The sequence below is a fragment of the Desarmillaria tabescens genome, assembly GCF_030435595.1.
Source record: "Desarmillaria tabescens strain CCBAS 213 chromosome Unknown EV420scaffold_55, whole genome shotgun sequence".
Lineage (NCBI taxonomy): Eukaryota > Fungi > Basidiomycota > Agaricomycetes > Agaricales > Physalacriaceae > Desarmillaria > Desarmillaria tabescens.
The window spans coordinates 207,799-225,239 of NW_026848354.1; the positions used below are offsets into that span (position 1 = coordinate 207,799).

The following is a 17,441-nucleotide window of genomic DNA, read 5'->3' on the forward strand; positions in this document are numbered from 1 at the left end:
GGGGCTGGCTGCCACTGGCCAGCCTGCCAGCCGAGCCGAGGCCGCTGGCGACTGGCCTGTCCTCCCTACAGCTGGCCCAGTCACACTAAAGTAAGTCGTCTCTTCGAGCTCCAATCCGGATTCGTTCCGCAATTTATTTAAGTTCATTGATCTAAATCGAGTTGTAAGTTTGCTACTGGTATGCAACTGAGAAAGCATTGAGCAAAAATTCTCAGTCAGGTTTCAACAAGTTTCAGGCGATGTGGATTTTTCGATCTTCCAAAATAGTTGTTCTCGTTCCAAAAACGGAATTCTCGAATTCAACGTCAACTTTCAAGCATCATGATCGGGACCGGCACCGTCGAGTCACAACCTGACTTGATATAAAGAGTCAACAATCGCAATATCCCTCCAAACTGCTACCATGGTTTCACCCTCTACTAGCGTTTCTTCTGCGTTCAGCTGCTGTGACCATATGCGTCGTCTGGAGGAGAAAATCTCGATAGAAGCCCTCAAAAAGTTGGCCTGCAAGCACGCACAGTCCCCTTCCGCTCACGTCCAAACACCAGCGTTGCAAGGCTCCTATAACCTCGTCTATATTATCACTTTCCCTGACGGTAGGAAATGGGTAGCCAGAATTCCAGAGCCGTCTTTCACTGACTCCCAAAAAATCGAGAGCATGATAGGGACCATGCGATTGATCTCGGACAAAACCTCCCTTCCTCTACCTATCGTCCACGCCTATGATAGCTTCCCGAACAATAGCCTTGGGTACGCCTATATGTTCACCAGCTTCATAGAGGGCATCCGCCTGTCAGATATATGGACCAAACCGGGCGCTCTCACTGACGCCAACCGTCGCCATATTTTTCAGCAGATAGCTAACTCAATGGCCCAGCTTTGCGTACTCGAGTTCGATAGCATCGGTACACTCGAATTCCCTGGCTCTGACCTCTCGTATACGATCGGACCTTTGCGTAAAATCGAAGAAGGCAAGGTTGTTCACGAAATCGGACCCTTCCCCACCGCCCTTTCTTACATCAATGAACTCGCCTCATCTCTTGCCGACAAAAATAATGAACGTCCCTCAGAGTACGCGCACTATTCCGTTCTTTGTCTACTCTCCCTCTTTCTCCCCAATCCACAGTTTGACGGACCTCCATTCGTTCTATCGCCTCCTGACTTCGACTCGCAGAATGTAATGGTGGACCCTCAGACCTTCACTGTTACTGGATTCCTCGATTGGGATAACGTATTTGTCGGTCCTCGAGAAGGCGGATATGCGCGTTATCCGTCGTGGATCACTAGGGGCTGGGGCCCGATTATGTATGATTGGCCTCCTCGGTCACACACACACAAAGAAGATTCCAACCGTGATCAATCTGTGACGGGAAATGCTATGCCGAAGGACGACGAACCCGTGCATAACTGTTCTTCCCGCGAAGAGCCGCCTGAGGTGCTTCAAGCCCACCGGGACCTTTACTACGCCATATACTCTGACATAGATCCCACTGGCGGAGAAGTCACCCGTCGTTCTCACATCTTCGAGGCCATTGTTATCGCACTCACAGATCCAGCCCTATCGGCTGAAATCATGTCGAAACTGATCAATCACGTTTTTGGAGATCAATGGTTAGGCATGGGAGAATTACTGCTTGGAATTGAAGCTGGGGACTGGCTTGCCAATACACGTAGAGGTCGTGGGGCCCATGCATCGTCGAGTGAATCATAGCAAGGAAATGATCCCACAGAATTTCAAGTGATTGTGGGAGGCGTCCTATCTACCAGACTCAACAGTGTCAAATCCGATGGTCTTATGTTACTGCCATTTCGTTCCCAGCGCCCTGTAAGATAAATTATTTTACCGCACCGATTATGTCCAGGCAATTAGAACGTGATCGCCATTCGCAACCAGACCCATCATAGATATACGTCCAGTATGTTTTATGATCTCAATGTGACGTTCAATCAGTTTGCACTGCAAGGGAAAACAACATCATGATCGCCCATTGAACCGCGTAGATTGTTTTCGCTACGAGTGTTTGCCATTCATCGGGGAATAGGAAAAGCCTGTAAGATTTAGGGTAACGCGTTAATACACGCAAACACGACTCCGCGACGTTCTGTTTGTGTCCGAAGGAAGCCTCCACATTTTCCCAGTCTTCATTGACAATGGTAAATGGTCAAGTTAACAGTTCTGGTGTAGGTTCGCGTCAAAAAGTGGTCATTGCTAACTTGGGTTCGAGCTCGTCAATCCCTAGTTTCAGTCCCCGTCATTTAAGCTAAATATGGACTAAGGTTTCGTATCTACATCAATTGTACAGAAGCAAAACGCCGGCGAAATGGGAGGTTATTTCCCCTAAACTGTTTCTGCCCGTATTCCCTAGGTGCTATGGACTTTGGGGACGCTGGTCTTACATAGTGTACGGAGGAGACTGTTTCGAACCCCCACCACGGTAAATATGGAAGGAAAATTTCAATTGCATATACCTCTTAGCCTACAACATTGTTATCTTCGCATAAATAACGCCTACAATCATCCTACACCAGATATCATATTCATATTCCTCCATGACCTTACACGCCCGTGTCACTGAACACCATGACGACGATGTCCAGGTTTCGACGGGAATATGTTCGTTCAACTGAACGCCAATGCGCTCCAAGCAGCCACCGCTCCAAGCGCAACCGTAGCCGCCGTTTGAATGACGACTGACGCAACTCTCGCGCGCTTGCGGGAATGAACAGGGACGGTGGTGATGGCGCTACTCGCGGGAACTGACACATCCTCTACCCCACTGTCGTCACGCTTTCGCTTCAAAGACATCGGAGGGGGTGTCTGCGATGTGTGAGACAGAGAAACCGGGGGCTCATCTATACATACCTCGGACATCGCGTTGATAGCCGCTTCACGAGCCAGTCGCACAGCTTCAAGCTCTGCAACCATCTGCTGTTCAGTGGTCTCGCGAAGCGTTCGCATATCTGTAGAAGATGAGTGTTGTGATCAAAAGGCGACAATGATAACGGTAATCGTACCAGCAACGAGATCACGAAGAGTCTGGGCGTTGGCCTGGAAGTCCTCTCTTTCACTGGAGAGATCTTCCTGGCCCTGATCCTGATCCTGCAGAGCTTCAATTTGTGCTTGCAGATCCGGAATGTCCATATGGCACAAGTTGTCGACTTGCTCAATCAACGAAGTGCAAAGTCCGTTTACATCGGTCACCCTTTCATCTAGATCACTTAGCTTATCCTTCACAGTATGGGCATTAGCGTTGAATCTGAGTTTATACTTGCGGCGCTGGGCATCCAACTTTGATACTTCGGCCTGAAGCAGAAGTAAGTAGGACTGAAAGAATAGAGGGAAAGTGCTAATTCAACCTTGACTTCATCCAGGACGGTCTTCGTATCAAAGGAAGGGGCGGCATCCTCAGCCCGAGGGGCATCCACGGGTGCCTCAGAAGCGGCATTCTCGCTGCCCTTATCCTGAGAGGTCTCAGGGAGGGGTGATAAGGATCTGTGACTCGGTGCAGAGGGCCACGCCCCAATTACGACAGGTTCGTTAAGTACCTTCTCTAGGGAGCTCGGAAACAGCGGCAAAGATACAGATGATGGACTACCAAGTTCCATCGGCGAAGCTGATTTGGCACGGTCTTCAGGCTGGTACAGATCGTGATAAGAAAGGTCTAAACCCGGAGGTGATGGGAAGGCATCATCATGGTCAAGGGGGCTAATCGCCGGTGAGCGTAGTCCGGGAGACCCAATGAATTCCGATGGTGGCTGAGGGCTAGGAGAGAAGAATATGTGATTCATCATCGGGGAGCTCTGGCTTGAAGGCGCAGGATGAACAGGAGGAATGAGTTTCTTCAAGACCTCAGAAGCTCGGCCTAATAAAGAATCAAATCGTTGGGGAGGACCAGAGCGGTTGGACAACACTGGTGGTGGCGAACGCAGTTCTTCGATATCCGAATCATGATCAGATCCGGAAGAGGACTCTGAGGATGATACATGAACACCGTACCGGCCACTGGATTTTGCGGACCCCTCTGAACTTGCTGGCGAATCTGGAACAATAAGAGGCCTGAAAGGTGAGACGGGCTGATTGTAGAGCAATTCAACTCGGGCGACGACTGGCCGAACCATATCACCGCCCCTGCCAACGGTTTTACCGAAAGTGATGATATCATTTGTAGCCAGGGCCGTGGGCATGTCAGAACGAAGCATTGTAGAGACAGGCTGGTCCGGCTTTCGCAGATGGGTCCCATGATGTGAGCCCAAATCAATGAGGAATACCTAGGACAATTAGGATACGAGTGACAGGGTGAGGGTAACTGTACTAACATTGCCAGCGTCGGAGAATGTTATCCGAGCATGCTTTCGGCTAACGACAGGGCATCTGAACATGGCCTTGCCCTCCTCTTGGTCTCGCTTTAGTTGGTCCACATCTACTGTGGGCGGTCGTCTTCCTATAGCTATTGTGTTGCCTTTCGGCTTCTGGAAAGTCATGGTCTCTGAGAGCTCGCCCCCATACTTCTCGATATGAAGAGTGATCCCTGCATGAGGACCAGTGAGGTAGACACTCATATAAAGATCAATGAACTCTACCTGTAGGCTGTAGGGCGCCTAGAAAGGGGCGATTACTTGCTAGTCGATTCAGACAAGCAGGTTTGGTACCCATGTACTCAATCTCGTCGTCCATTATCGTGCTGAAGCTTGCTGCAAAGGTAGATGGATAGGTAACAGCACACGCTCCCAGATGGTGGTAGCAAGTTAAGGAGCGGGGCCGCTCAATTACATACGCTTAATTAGCCATATCTGGTATTCGAGTCATGAATTAGTATATTATTTATTTAATTAACTATCACTTATCTTCACAGCTTTGCTCAGCTCATGATCAGCGTTTCTCCTTTTGTTTCTTCGCCGTCTTCCTTAAAAGCTGCCACTTTTCCTTCTCACCTTATTGACTATCTCGACCAGATTTCTCCAGGTGGCGGGCCAGACGTTGTACTTAGACTGAGTTAAATATATCCAGACTTCGAGTTAGTTCAGTTCAACTTCACCACATGTACTGAGACGTAACAATTACTACAATAAATCTTCCACCTGCGGGTCCGGAAACTATCTAAATTCATATCTTGGTTGTATGACGTCTTTCCTCCTGGTGGCAGTGGATGCCTGATTTTCCGAACGATGTACAGCCACTAGCACTGCCCAGCGCGAACAACGGTTGTCCAGGCGGTGATAGCACAATTTTCCCCAGCTACGTCAGTGCATCGCATCGCAGTCATTGCTGTGCAGTCTACAATATGTTCTCTTGTATAAAAGCAGTCATGTACGGAGAACACGTCGCTCATCGGAAAGCACGATACTTCCTTTTGCGTTGAAGGGTATTTGAAACTATCAGGTGCCGTAAGTCTATTGCCCATTGCCCAATCTTTTAAACGCCCAATCCTCCATTTGCTCGTAGCCCACGATAACTATCTCTTTCACCCATCCCAATAGGATTTCGCCAAGCAAAGATGGATCAACTGGTATGTCGATTACTATGATCTCCCATTTTTTTCCCCTGAGATCGTCTCCATGTAGTCTAACGGCAAGTTCTTGGCGATCGATCCTTGCTTTCCCTACTGACACTGTTCATCTTCTCATTAAGAGCAAATCACTGGTGTGTGTCCTGGCGAATATCCATGACTTGATTTCACCTATTTGTCCAGAATTCAAAGAAGCTTTCTCCTTGTTCGACAAAGGTCAAATTTTGTGGACGCTTGCATGTCCGAAAATTGCTAAAAACCTCTTCTCCCCATGCCAGATGGCGATGGCACGATTACCACCGCAGAGCTGGGGACCGTCATGCGCTCTTTAGGACAGAACCCTACTGAAGGGGAGCTCCACGACATGATCAACGAGGTCGACGCGGACGGCGATGGAACTATCGACTTTTCAGAGTTCCTGGCCATGATGCAAAAACGCGCTCATGAATCCGATAGCGAAGATGAGATTAGGCAGGCATTCAAGGTGTTTGACAGAGACGGGAATGGGACCATCAGTGCCGCTGAGTTGAAGCAGGTCATGACGAGTCTTGGTGAGTACCCTTGACTATTCGTGATGAAAATCTTTTCATGATACTTGAAGGCGAGCGCCTGTCGGACGCTGAACTACAGGCGATGATCAACGAAGCTGACCAGGATGGAAATGGTGAGATCGACTATCAAGGTGAGTAACTTTGTCTTTCTTTCCGTATAGTCGCTTACTCTGGGTTCTCCTCTTAGAATTCTTCAAGGTGGGATTACATTACTGCTTGGAATCTTCATTTTGATGCTGATGCTGTCACTTAGATGATGCGTGGTTATTAGATATAACTCCATCTCATGTTCCCGCCGGTATGGAACAGGAATCAACTCGAATCTAAATCTATCTTTGTAGCCGATTTTGTTTAAATATGCTAGCGCTATATCTTATACCCGTACCTGTTCGCCGATCTATTTTTTGTTTTGTTTGGTTTGTCTATTTGCCGACTCGTCTGACAGCTCGGTAGGGGCGATGAAGCGGAAATGAGCTAGACGTCGTCCATAAAATTTGTGCGAAGAATGGCTTGAAATGATTTTGACGTGGACCAAGTTGAAACACGCTTGTGCATATTATTGTCTGGTTCTACAAGGACCAAGCGTCAAATAGCTTCAAGTCCAGGACCAACACCTACCGTGATGTATGCTCCATCACGGTATTTCTTTTCCCGTCGTCGATTGAGTGATCCAGGGACCCTTCTGCAACTTAGTAGAGTTACGACTGTCATAGTTGAATAAGAGGACTGGACTAGCTCGACTCGGAGTCTAGTCGATTAATCTCACAGCCGTTGGAGGGAAAGCTCACATCTGTAAACATTTATTATCTCGGAAGGCTCACCCAAAGCAGGATTTCTCCATCCAACTTTATCCTCAGGCTCTTAAATTGTGTACAATTGAACTTGGAATTCAACGGGCCCAAGTTCCTAACCGGGATATGCCGATTGCGTCGCGTCGCGTAGGCCTGGGAAAGTTGACCTTGTTTTCTCCCATCACCATGCACCTGCCTTTAGAACTCATCCGCGAGATAGCACAGTTCGCCCTGGCTCAGCCTCGCACGGTCTCGCAAGATGGCGGCCATAACAATAAATCTCAATGGGCATCGATACATTCGTTTTCTTTAGCATCAAAAGCATACCGAGACATAGCGCTCGAGGTATGGTTCTCAAAGCTTTACACCAAAGATTACAAGGATATCTTTCCAGATGGACATCTGCTACCAGAGGTCTTCACAAAATGGACGAGGTATTTCGACAACTTCTCCTGGCTTGAGTCGCGGTTCTTACATATATGCACAGCGAACTCCATTGTGTTCAGTTACCCCCAACTCTCGCAAATCCCATACAAGATTGGTATATCGACGGATTTACTCGACTGAAGAAGATACGCCTCGATTGGCTATCGATTAAATACACCCCACATCGACCTTTATCTGGCAGCCGGGATAACGACCAGTGGAACGTGGAGTTACGGGTTTCCCGCGCGAAAGCTTCGGGAGTAACGGAATTAGATCTCAGAGATGTCTTGTGGCCATCTCCTATGGTCATCCGTGGTATCTCCAGGAGTTTTTCAGCGTTGCGTGTACTCCGATTGCGTCAGTTGCAGATATGGTGTGGGTTATGCAATACTTGCAGCATCGCCAGATTCAAAGATCCCTGTCCGACGAAGATCGTGTACGAAAATGGCCTTGGGCTTCCAGTAAGGCGCGCCATCGTATGCTATTCGTCTAGTGACTCATTTTATTTCAAGGGCCATTACCCAAAGGTTTTGTCATGCCTAGGACAACTCGAATACGTGTATCTTAGCATAGGCGTCCTTTCTTCGGGCACTACTATTTTAACCGACGGCAACAATAACGAGAACATGTGGACCGGCGAATGCGATTCTTGTATGACCTCCATGTATTCTGACGAGGAGTTTCGACGGAAGTGGGTCGAGAGGAAGAAAAACATCCCGAGAGAAGAAAAACCGCCCTCACTGAAAAGAGTTGAATGGAGTTTCTGGGCGGCGCCGCCCGAAGACGATGACTCAGATTACTTGGGGGAAGAAAGCGATTTCTCTGAAGAAAGTAGTGAATTGGACGACTAAAAGGAAAGAAGATGTCTTTATCCGTCAGCGTGGCTCCTAAACAGAAACATGAGGAGCATTCTTCCACGATAAGGGTGGGTAGTGGAATACGGGGCTCAGCACGACTCATTGAGCAACAAAAAGGTGAGGTTACGTTTATGCAAACGCGACTGGTGACTACTCACGGGCTGAACAGGTATATATACTTACTAAAAAAATCTCCTGGAAACTGATATCGAACGCAAGTAATCCCACGAGAATTCATACGGTCGCCGGGCTGTCGCACCAGATCCTCATCGCGGGAAGCTCAAGATACAGCACGCTGCAAGCCGGTCCAACCTGTGGATATCGTCGTCCAAGACACCTCATCTCAAATCTCTGGCCTATGATGTCTTGATGGCTAGTCTCATATTGGCAAATTCACATGGATCTGCATACAATGATTCGTTGCCGCGGCTCGTTTCCGTGAAGCGCATCGGAGTTTATATTCTGCCACGAGAATGCTTCCGGTAGAAGTCATCGCAAGAAGTCTGGCGAAGTTTCGGGGTCGCTTGCATATTTTGGTTATCCTCCGTCGACGTGACACAAACTAGAATAACACCGGACCGATGGTAACTGCCCCAGACAACCCAAGATCTAAGACCTTGTTGGAGAATCTCGTGTTACGTGTATCCATACTTAAAGTGCTCCAACCCAATGCATCCTCATCACTTACCACCCATTCTTTGTCCAAATCACGATGGTAAAGTTCACCATCCTCGCCGGCGGCTATGACGTCTTCATCACATCCTACCTCTTCAACTCGGACGCATCCACTCTATCACTGACGGGCAAATACCCATCTGGTTCTAATCCTTCTTGGATAACGTCGCATCCTACCAACAAAAGCATCCTATAGTGAGTACCATCTCATAACACGAGATCTTCATTGAACATGTGCTTTAGCGCCACCAACGAAAATACCGAAGGAGCCGTGCAATCCTTCACAGTCACATCAGATGGCGTACTCTCTGAGCCGGTCAGCACGATCCCGACAGACGGCGATAGCCCTGCTTTCGCAGTCGCCCTCTCCACAGGGCAAGTCGCTGCAATGAACTATGGGAGTGGCAACGGACGCATCATTCCTACAACAAGCACGCCACTAGACTTTGATAACACCGCAGGCGTGGTATCGTTCCCCATCCAAAGCGGAGGTGTATCTCACCCCCACATGGCACTGGAGTACGGAAACGAGGTGCTAGTTCCTGATTTGGTAAGATCAATTGCATACCTGTGGTACCTGTCGCGCTGATCACATATACAGGGAGGTGACACCGTCTGGCGGCTCAAGGAGAATGGATCACCTGGAAACTGGAACATTTCCGGGTCAATCACCCAGCCTGCAGGATCCGGACCGAGGCATATAGCAGTTGAAGGTCAGTTCATCTGACGATACTAAAACCTTATTGATTGTTCTGAAGATGGTCTGCTATTTACTCTACACGAACTTGCGTCCACCCTTACGGTCCAGAGGATCCCTTCCCTTTCCACCAAGACTGCTGCACTTCTCGCTAATGTCTCCATCATACCCCCAGACCCGCCAGCTAACGCGTCTTTCGCCGCCGCTGAGCTTCTTATTCCTAAAACCTCGAGCAAGTTCCCCGTGCAATACATATACGCGTCGAATAGGAACGTGGGGCAGATTGACGAGCGCGGTGATGCGATTGCGATCTTCCGGTACGTCAAAGGGAAGCTGGAGCTCATCAGACACGTATACACTGGCTTGGACCAGGTACGCGGAATGGAGTTTGGTGGCGAGGACTCGGAATACTTGGTCGCAAGTGGTGTGGCTGGAACTGGTGGTGTTGTGGTGTTCCGTAGGGTCGACGAGGGAAGGAGTCTCAAAGAGGTCGCAAGAAACACTGACATCCCTACTAGAACAACCTTTGTATGGCTGTAGCAAGAGTGTTCACAGTGAGCTCGAGGCCAATATCAATGCTGAACACATGCCGAATCGTCTGCAGTTTTCATGACCACTTCGCAGGTAGAGCTGCCTTATCTCTCCAATCATGGGTTTTCACCTCGAGATTTATTGATTGATTCTGTGGCACTGTTGAATGCCGAGCGACAGCTGGTTGGCTTCCGCGGGGTCCACAGTATTATTTCGCCTCACATGTTCAAGAGTTGGCTCTAGGTACGTACGAAGCTTGTCTGGCAAGTCACTTTATAGATGTCCATAGGACTCGCATCTAATAGTGTGAAGCTTCAAATTTTCGAACCTTCGGCCAATTCATCAAATAGTACTCACAGCCATGAAACTCGTGTCCGGAGCCTGAGTGAATGGATTTTGTTGCCTCATACATACCGATTTCAAGTTCAATTCAGACGAACGTCAAACGCTGGGGTTGTGAATATGTGATTGGCACTGCTAGCGACACTCCCTTTGTCCGAGTTAGCATACTTTGAGCCCCAAAAGTTGCATATTTGAGGACCGATTTTGAGATTTTTGCCGGACAATGTTTGGTGGGAGCTTCTGGGGGCCTTACGTCACCAGCTTTTTGCCAGAGGATGTTATGAGGAAATTGACGACCGGCTGGCACGAATCATCTTAGGAACGCTAGTGTAGTTCTAGGAATACATGAATGTGCGCAGGTCGACAGCTTCTAGGGAAGGAGGTCTGCAGGAGGCGAAGCTTCGCCAATGAAGGAGAAGGAGAAGAATAGCAATTTCTTGGCCGCTCTTTGTTGTATTCCACAACCATCGGTGCCGTATACATGAACGGCTCGTAGAATGTCTGGATGACCACCTACTATTAGCTCGCAGGGACATGGGAGTTTCTTGCCTTCCCAGCGTGTAATTTTTTTTCGTGTCTGAAGATCGAAGTCCCACAAAGACGGTAGCAAGATTCAAGTCTTCACTGAAGAGATGAGGGCGATTGCTAGCAGTTAATAACTCGGGGCCTAAGTCTGCGGAGGTGGTAACTTGACGATCCCTGCCAGGAACTTCAAGCACCACAGCATCCACGGTCATGTACACGCCACGGATCCTAGTCATCGTCGGCGGATCCGCCGGATATAGTACTTGGCCTTGGCAGCATGGCAGTACTCGTATACAGTAACTGTCGTCAAGTTCTACTAGTTTTCGATCGTCCGCGTAGTACATTATGGTAAACGGAATTCAGTATGACGAGGCGAATCAGATTGATGAAATGATACATCGAACCCATCATCAGATGATGGATGGCACGATTGGAGTGGAAAATAGAAACCTTGAAGAGGTCCAGGTCAAGTACTTCTTTCCCGCAAGTTGCCTGTAGAAGTTGTCAGTGCCGCTATGAACAAGAGGAAGATGTGTAATTAGTTTTTTGAAACAAGGGGTTACCGGTTGACAGCAGCCCAATTACAGCCTTTTCGGAAAGGTTGTCACTTTTTGATGACCGGAAATAAAATAAAATCCTAAAATGGTAATACCACATTCAAGTGCACCGAAATGCCTGCAAGCAGGTTCAATATGAAGGTGTTCTGGCTTGTAAACAAACGTTATGCAAGGAGACTTCACTTTGACTACGATATCTGAGGCCTTTACATGAGAAATTGCGACAATTCCAAAAACGGCATCGATCCAACCTTCCAACCAGCAAGGTCAATCGCAGCCCTTCCATGGCACGATGCAATGGATTTTTTAAAACAGGATGCTACAGCCTTCAGATTTATGCTGTTTTCATCCAGATACTTGGCCGTAGAGAAGTGCCAGGTGCAGAAAAAGGCTCCACAAGCGTCGTTACCATTTTGGGTTTTTATTTTTTATTTTCGCCCGAAATTAAGGCTGTAAGAAAAGTGCGGCCGGCACGGTCCGGAAATACGAAATTCCAACTGCTGCCACTATTACTAGTACCTCCACCTTCTCTCTGACGTTCTCCGCCCCACCTTTCCTTTCCCGTCGTCTCCATTCCTTCATTCACTGGCGGCTGCCATGAATTTTTTCAAAACAAAGCCACGGACGCCGCCAGATCTTGTACGAGGCCTTCGCGATGCCATTCCAAGGCTTGAATCCAGTGCCCCAGGAGGTGATACTCGGAGAAAGGTCAGTAATACCTGCGTATTTCTATGACTGATTCCTGAGGTTGTATCTAGGCCAGCGAGGATGTATCGAAGAATCTTCAGCAGATAAAGGCTATACTGTACGGTGATGGTGGTGAGTTGCTTTCTGCTCTCGACAGTATCTCGACTCATAAAGGACATCTATTGCGTACGACAGATCCACTACCAGAGCTGGTTGCACAACTAGCACAAGAAACATATAATACCGATCTCCTACAGCACCTTGTACAAAACATCGCCCGATTCGAATTCGAAGCCCGAAAAGACGTTGTCCAGATATTCAATAATCTCCTGCGACGTCAGATTGGTTCGCGATACCCTACTGTCGAGTATCTATCAGGGAAGCACGAGATTTTATTTGCGACGCTCGCTGGATACGAGAACGAGGACGTTGCACTCAATACGGGTATGATCTTAAAGGAGATGTTGAGACACGAAGCACTCTGCAAGATTCTTCTCTATTCGGATAAGTGAGTCGGTTTGCTGATCGCCGATCCCGTATCTGTGAGCTTACGCCGTCTAGATTCTACAACTTCCCGCATTACATTGAAACCACGACTTTCGGCATTTCATGTGACGCCTTTGCTAACCTCAAGGAGACGCTGACGCGGCACAAGCCGATGGTAGCGGAATACCTCGACAAGAACTACGATCGCTTCTTTTCCTCCTTTACAACTCTCATCCTCTCCAATAACTATGTCACAAAACGACAGTCTCTCAAACTTCTCGGCGAGATTCTCCTTGATCGCGCCAACTTCAATGTCATGACGCGGTATATCGCCAACGAGGCCAACCTTAAGATGATGATGAATTTACTCAGGGACAAGAGCAAGAACATACAGTTCGAGGCGTTCCATGTGTTCAAGGTGAGCGCCCTTCCGGTCTTGCCGGCATACATATTGACACCGATGGTGGCCTAGGTGTTTGTAGCGAACCCCAAGAAGCCTCCTCAGATTGAGTCGATACTCCGGAGGAATAAGGATAAGCTTCTGCAGTTCTTGAAGAATTTCCACAATGACAAAGACGGTACGTCACCTTCGCCTTTTCGCCGCTTGACGCGTGCTCATCTTCCCCCCCTCAGATGAACAATTCAGCGATGAGAAACAATTCCTTATCGTCCAGATACAAGGTCTCTAGTGTTTCTTGTTCATGAAACGTATCACTCTTGTTTGTACCTCTCCCCATGCATCTGCATGGATCATTCCACGCACCAAGTTCTCTGCATCAATTCATATTTTGGCACTTTCTATAATAATACTCACTTATTTGTTTGAATACTGCTTTCACATTTCGTCTTACGTTCATCCATCCCTTTCTACATACACACATCTACCTCAGTGCATATTCACCTTGTTGCTCAGCCGTTTCGTGGTATGTAGAAAGACCATCCTGTCCTTCTCACGCAAGATATGTACCATCAATCCAACGTTTTATGCCACATGGCTCCCATGGAACATTTGAAGATAATGTTGATTCAACTACCGTGGCACACTAGGTTGATCTGAAAGGCAATAAACGAGTTGTAAACTCGCATGCCGGTACACCAAGGACAGGTGCAGGGAAAGCGTTCATAAGAGAACAAAATCGCAGTACATCTTGATTCATCGCACGGGTAACTTTATGCCAAGGTAATTTCTTGAGTCGACCACGTAGAATACGCCGTTCATATCCCATTTAGAGAGTTCACGTGTCATCAATGATTCTGATCTCCATATACGTGAGTAAATAGACCTGCACCAGGAGTATAAATAGTGCCCCGAGGAGAATTGCGCCACTCGAAATTACTATCAAGACGAAAGAAAGCAGGGATAATTCAAAGATTATTAAGTCAAGTCTGTCACCCCAGCAAAATGTTTTCATCACGCGCGGCTTTCCATCCTTAATGAGCCCGGAAGGAAATAAGCAGAAGACTTAGAAGTCGGCACGACGAGTCACGCCAGCAGTAAGACCGACAACATCTCTCGCCTTAAGTCTTTGGCAGCCATATTCTGGGAACACAAATGATGTTATATATATCCGTCACCCAAAGTGGAACCAAAGAACGCACGTAGAACGCAAAGAAACAATTCACATATATAAACTAGTAATGAACTTGATGAACCTACAGCTTCAATGCTTAGACTTGATAATCACTGCTGTTCAGGCGGAAGAGCGTCATAAGTGGGGCACAAGGTATTCCAAGCAGCATCTGGATGGATCTTCTCCGCGGCAGCAGCGGGATCGGCCAACATGACAGTGGCGAGCCCGGCTTGCATGTGCCAGAAGATATGGCAATGGAAGAACCACGGTCCTGTGTACAATCCGTCAAGGACATCCCGAAATAAGTAATCAAAACTTGCCAGGCCTATCAGTCCTGAAACGGATGATGCTACCAGCAGCACCAGCGGCTACGGTGTCGCGCTTGATAGGGTCCACAGTATTGATCTCCTCGGTGGTGTTAGACTTGATAACCCAGAAGTTCATCTAGATATTAGAAAAAAAATGAATTTGTTAGATCACGGGCAGCTAAAGCAACGCGACGTACACCGTGCATATGAATAGCTATAGATAAGTGGGATTGTAAGAAGCCATGCAGCGAGGAAAGAGACGAGCAGCTCACGGTGTGCATCATCATCATCGCTATTCGTGTCGTGTTAGCGACAGGTTTGTATGCATTGAGAAATATCCTTACTTTGCTGGGAACTCAATCTGGATGGTAGAGTTGGCGGGAAGAACGAATGTGTTCTCCGTCTCGTTGAAGTCGGCCTCAGCCACGGCGCCATCGAGAACTTTCATGAGGGTGGGTACCGCCGGTGGAAGATACGAAACTCCGTTAACGTTCCAGATGGCTTTTCCGGCGACGACGACGAACTCGAGGGTCATGTTGACGTCCGCTGGAGGTACCTGTGGAATAATCTTATAACGCGGCCAAAGATAGAGGGAAGCTAAAACACACAGGTTCTGGATTGAGGGGACGGAGATTGCCCTCGATCATTGGAGTGCCATCGACAGGACCCAAAGTCATGGGGGTTGTAGGATCAACTTTCTGAGCTCCCTGGTACCGCAAAATAGCCCGGGATAAGGTAGCGTTCTCTAGAATTAATGGTGAATCGTGACCGCTCGAAACGAAAAAAAAAAATCACTCACGATTCAAGTTTCTGGCGGGACTTCCACCGACCTGGGGAGGGATGTAGCTCAAGGGCGAGATTAATTCTTGGAAAACTTACATAGGGCGCATTGACCCAGTAATTGCCAATTCGTTGGTCAGCTTTGACCTGGTTACAGCAATATTCAGCCTGCACAAAACGATTACCAGCACTAATACTTACCACCACAGAATACCGCTGCCCTGCCAACATTTCGATGCTGTCAACAACCGAGGGCTGCAGTTCCTGGCCATCAGCTTCAATGACCTGTATCGAAGTGAGTACATTCGCTCATTTAACGTATGAGATGCAACTGACCGTCATGGTGTGGTTATCGATCGAGAATGTAAAGACATTCCGTGCCGACTCATTGATGATACGGAATCGATATCGCTTGCCAAACTTGACGTTAATAACAGACCAATCAACCTCTGGACCTCCGTTGTATCGTCCAACACCATTTACAGTGCCAGAATCAGATACTCTAGCAAAAAAAGTGCACTCAGAGCTAAATCTGGTACAGAAGGAAATGAAACATACGGAATAATACCGGTGGCGGCGAATTGCTCGAACATAGGCAAGGTGCTGTTGTGCCACCAGTCGCCGAGTTGGATGATCTAAGACGGCGTATTAGGACGGTGAAATACCGGGAAATGGGGTCTCTACCGTTGACTCATCGTCAACATCATATAAATGGGCCAAGGGGTCATGCGGATCTGGATTGCTAGTTTTAGTCCGCAAAGAAGAAGAGGAAAGGAAGAAGAAAAACCATAAATGATCAATGGGCCCCGGAATCCCTGCGGGATGGATCAGGAAATGAGCAACTCAGAAATAAAAGACGTACATCGATATACTGAAGACTTAGTTGACTATATGGAAGGGATCAATACACAACTTTGACTCAAATCACGGCACTTACCTGTGATACCAGTATGTCCCCGTCTGACCGAATTCACTGAGGTCAACAGTGTACGTGAAACTGTTACCGGGTGCAAGAGGGCAAGTAGTGACAAAAGGACTGCCTTCATTCCACAAGTTCTCTGTGGTGTAGAAGATTCCATCCAAGTCCTATTTTGCAGGCGAATGAACTTTTATGAGATGCCAAAAAAATTATTGAAATGCATACTGACCAGAGAAGTGGACACTCGCATGGAAGTATCAACCTAAAACTTTACATGAGCATTCAGAATACTCAGAAAAATACTGAAGAACCAACCAAGTCATTGTTGAGTGTGATGGACAAAAGATCGTTCTTGTTAACCAACATCGGGGGTCCAGGATATCTGCCAGCGACATGGGTTAACCTCAGAAATTTAAGTGAATCGGCTCAACTTACGTTCCATTGGCGACGATCGTGCCTAGTGGAAATTGAAAACGTTAGCTGTACCGGCGAACAGTGATTCCTCTCACTTCTGAGATGGCCATCAGGCGCCAAAGCGTTGTTAACGAGGTCAATAGTGAACTCCTTCAAGCGACTATTGGCAGGCTTGCCTGCCCTTGGCTCAACGACAACAGCAGCCGCAGGATGAGGTCGCAACAGCGAAAGGATAGCAAACGATGCGAGCAAAGAAAGCATGTTGAGCTGAATATGCTTAGACGACCACTCGAATATTTATACCATCTGACTTTTGGTGAATTCACATCCCGTTTGCGAAAACACAGGTGAGGCATTATGCCCGGGTCCGAATGCTGTGGGATATGTGAGTGACTAAAGCACTAACTGTACCACGACATATTCACCCGGTCGAGTAGGAATTGGATGCTGCCTCCCACCATCGTGAGCGGGAAATGGAGCAGAATATGATATCGCTGGTGGCAAATACTCCAAGGAAGAACCCTTCATGGATGCAGCCAATGATCGATTGATCGCGTGAGTGGTAGTAATTTGTTGAAACGTTCTAGTCCCGGGCCGGATCAGCCTAAAATTTGAGGTGAAGAGCTTGTAGTATCGGTCCCGTCCAGATTGAGGGTGTCGACTAGGGATGTTCTGATTGACACATGCGCTCTTCATGGATTTTTAAAACTAAAAAATCATGACGCGACCTGGAGCTCTGAATAGGTCAGTAACGTAGAACAACATAGAATATTAAACAGCTTGCTCACGCCACTGCTGCCCCATTTGAACAGGCCTA

The 17,441-nt window shown here is 47.8% G+C and overlaps 7 protein-coding genes across 7 annotated transcripts; 5 read left to right on the plus strand and 2 right to left on the minus strand.

The window, feature by feature from the left end:
- The first annotated feature begins 45 nt into the window (after window positions 1–45).
- EV420DRAFT_1768369 (kinase-like domain-containing protein) lies at window positions 46–2,122 on the plus strand. Its single transcript, XM_060480965.1, has 2 exons — window positions 46–163; window positions 216–2,122. Exon 2 carries the CDS (start codon window positions 404–406, stop codon window positions 1,709–1,711), a length of 1,308 nt encoding a protein of 435 aa, XP_060325042.1. The 5' UTR covers window positions 46–163; window positions 216–403; the 3' UTR covers window positions 1,712–2,122.
- A 208-nt stretch (window positions 2,123–2,330) lies between these two features.
- Window positions 2,331–4,765, minus strand: EV420DRAFT_1574996 (uncharacterized protein). Its single transcript, XM_060474446.1, has 6 exons — window positions 4,582–4,765; window positions 4,318–4,529; window positions 3,358–4,269; window positions 3,016–3,304; window positions 2,864–2,961; window positions 2,331–2,818 (listed from the first exon to the last, which is right to left on the minus strand). The coding sequence occupies exons 1-6, from the start codon at window positions 4,673–4,675 to the stop codon at window positions 2,621–2,623; spliced, it is 1,803 nt and encodes a 600-aa protein (XP_060325043.1). The 5' UTR covers window positions 4,676–4,765; the 3' UTR covers window positions 2,331–2,620.
- Window positions 4,766–5,282: 517 nt separating this feature from the next.
- On the plus strand, window positions 5,283–6,651 carry EV420DRAFT_1631371 (calmodulin; the record flags this gene model as incomplete). Its single annotated transcript, XM_060476147.1, has 8 exons — window positions 5,283–5,385; window positions 5,444–5,507; window positions 5,563–5,569; window positions 5,630–5,641; window positions 5,691–5,723; window positions 5,786–6,058; window positions 6,109–6,189; window positions 6,563–6,651. Exons 2-8 carry the CDS (start codon window positions 5,496–5,498, stop codon window positions 6,649–6,651), a joined length of 507 nt encoding a protein of 168 aa, XP_060325044.1. The 5' UTR covers window positions 5,283–5,385; window positions 5,444–5,495.
- Window positions 6,652–7,035: 384 nt separating this feature from the next.
- On the plus strand, window positions 7,036–8,126 carry EV420DRAFT_1648953 (uncharacterized protein; the record flags this gene model as incomplete). Its single annotated transcript, XM_060478231.1, has 3 exons — window positions 7,036–7,283; window positions 7,337–7,736; window positions 7,788–8,126. The coding sequence occupies 3 exons, from the start codon at window positions 7,036–7,038 to the stop codon at window positions 8,124–8,126; spliced, it is 987 nt and encodes a 328-aa protein (XP_060325045.1).
- Window positions 8,127–8,844: 718 nt separating this feature from the next.
- Window positions 8,845–10,044, plus strand: EV420DRAFT_1622793 (putative isomerase YbhE; the record flags this gene model as incomplete). The annotated part of the gene is made up of 4 exons (XM_060475854.1): window positions 8,845–9,002; window positions 9,051–9,357; window positions 9,409–9,520; window positions 9,566–10,044. 4 exons carry the CDS (start codon window positions 8,845–8,847, stop codon window positions 10,042–10,044), a joined length of 1,056 nt encoding a protein of 351 aa, XP_060325046.1.
- A 1,917-nt stretch (window positions 10,045–11,961) lies between these two features.
- EV420DRAFT_1575026 (Mo25-like protein) lies at window positions 11,962–13,795 on the plus strand. Its single transcript, XM_060474447.1, has 6 exons — window positions 11,962–12,167; window positions 12,218–12,278; window positions 12,342–12,654; window positions 12,708–13,050; window positions 13,105–13,210; window positions 13,266–13,795. The coding sequence occupies exons 1-6, from the start codon at window positions 12,057–12,059 to the stop codon at window positions 13,319–13,321; spliced, it is 990 nt and encodes a 329-aa protein (XP_060325047.1). The 5' UTR covers window positions 11,962–12,056; the 3' UTR covers window positions 13,322–13,795.
- A 261-nt stretch (window positions 13,796–14,056) lies between these two features.
- Window positions 14,057–17,163, minus strand: EV420DRAFT_1009817 (Cu-oxidase-domain-containing protein). The gene is made up of 20 exons (XM_060465305.1): window positions 16,720–17,163; window positions 16,646–16,667; window positions 16,526–16,592; window positions 16,440–16,472; window positions 16,229–16,377; window positions 16,154–16,178; window positions 16,079–16,106; window positions 15,976–16,025; window positions 15,850–15,926; window positions 15,628–15,793; window positions 15,493–15,576; window positions 15,391–15,438; window positions 15,311–15,341; window positions 15,120–15,256; window positions 14,856–15,067; window positions 14,784–14,803; window positions 14,709–14,725; window positions 14,524–14,647; window positions 14,232–14,474; window positions 14,057–14,172 (listed from the first exon to the last, which is right to left on the minus strand). Exons 1-19 carry the CDS (start codon window positions 16,883–16,885, stop codon window positions 14,314–14,316), a joined length of 1,617 nt encoding a protein of 538 aa, XP_060325048.1. The 5' UTR covers window positions 16,886–17,163; the 3' UTR covers window positions 14,057–14,172; window positions 14,232–14,313.
- Between the last annotated feature and the right edge of the window lie 278 nt (window positions 17,164–17,441).

What these genes read in the sequence shown, in the direction of transcription:
- EV420DRAFT_1009817 (XM_060465305.1), bottom strand. Translation starts at nt 16,885, where the DNA reads ATGCTTTCTTTGCTCGCATCGTTTGCTATCCTTTCGCTGTTGCGACCT. An exon ending in TCCCGCCAGAAACTTGAATC is followed by an intron (nt 15,257 to 15,310) that starts GTGAGTGATTTT and finishes CATTAATTCTAG; the next exon opens with AGAACGCTACCTTATCCCGG. An exon ending in TTTCAGGACTGATAGGCCTG is followed by an intron (nt 14,475 to 14,523) that starts GCAAGTTTTGAT and finishes GATTGTACACAG; the next exon opens with GACCGTGGTTCTTCCATTGC.
- EV420DRAFT_1768369 (XM_060480965.1), top strand. Translation starts at nt 404, where the DNA reads ATGGTTTCACCCTCTACTAGCGTTTCTTCTGCGTTCAGCTGCTGTGAC.
- EV420DRAFT_1575026 (XM_060474447.1), top strand. Translation starts at nt 12,057, where the DNA reads ATGAATTTTTTCAAAACAAAGCCACGGACGCCGCCAGATCTTGTACGA. An exon ending in GAGGTGATACTCGGAGAAAG is followed by an intron (nt 12,168 to 12,217) that starts GTCAGTAATACC and finishes GGTTGTATCTAG; the next exon opens with GCCAGCGAGGATGTATCGAA. An exon ending in AGGCGTTCCATGTGTTCAAG is followed by an intron (nt 13,051 to 13,104) that starts GTGAGCGCCCTT and finishes ATGGTGGCCTAG; the next exon opens with GTGTTTGTAGCGAACCCCAA.
- EV420DRAFT_1574996 (XM_060474446.1), bottom strand. Translation starts at nt 4,675, where the DNA reads ATGGACGACGAGATTGAGTACATGGGTACCAAACCTGCTTGTCTGAAT. An exon ending in AGGCGCCCTACAGCCTACAG is followed by an intron (nt 4,530 to 4,581) that starts GTAGAGTTCATT and finishes GTCCTCATGCAG; the next exon opens with GGATCACTCTTCATATCGAG. An exon ending in CCGTCCTGGATGAAGTCAAG is followed by an intron (nt 3,305 to 3,357) that starts GTTGAATTAGCA and finishes CTTCTGCTTCAG; the next exon opens with GCCGAAGTATCAAAGTTGGA.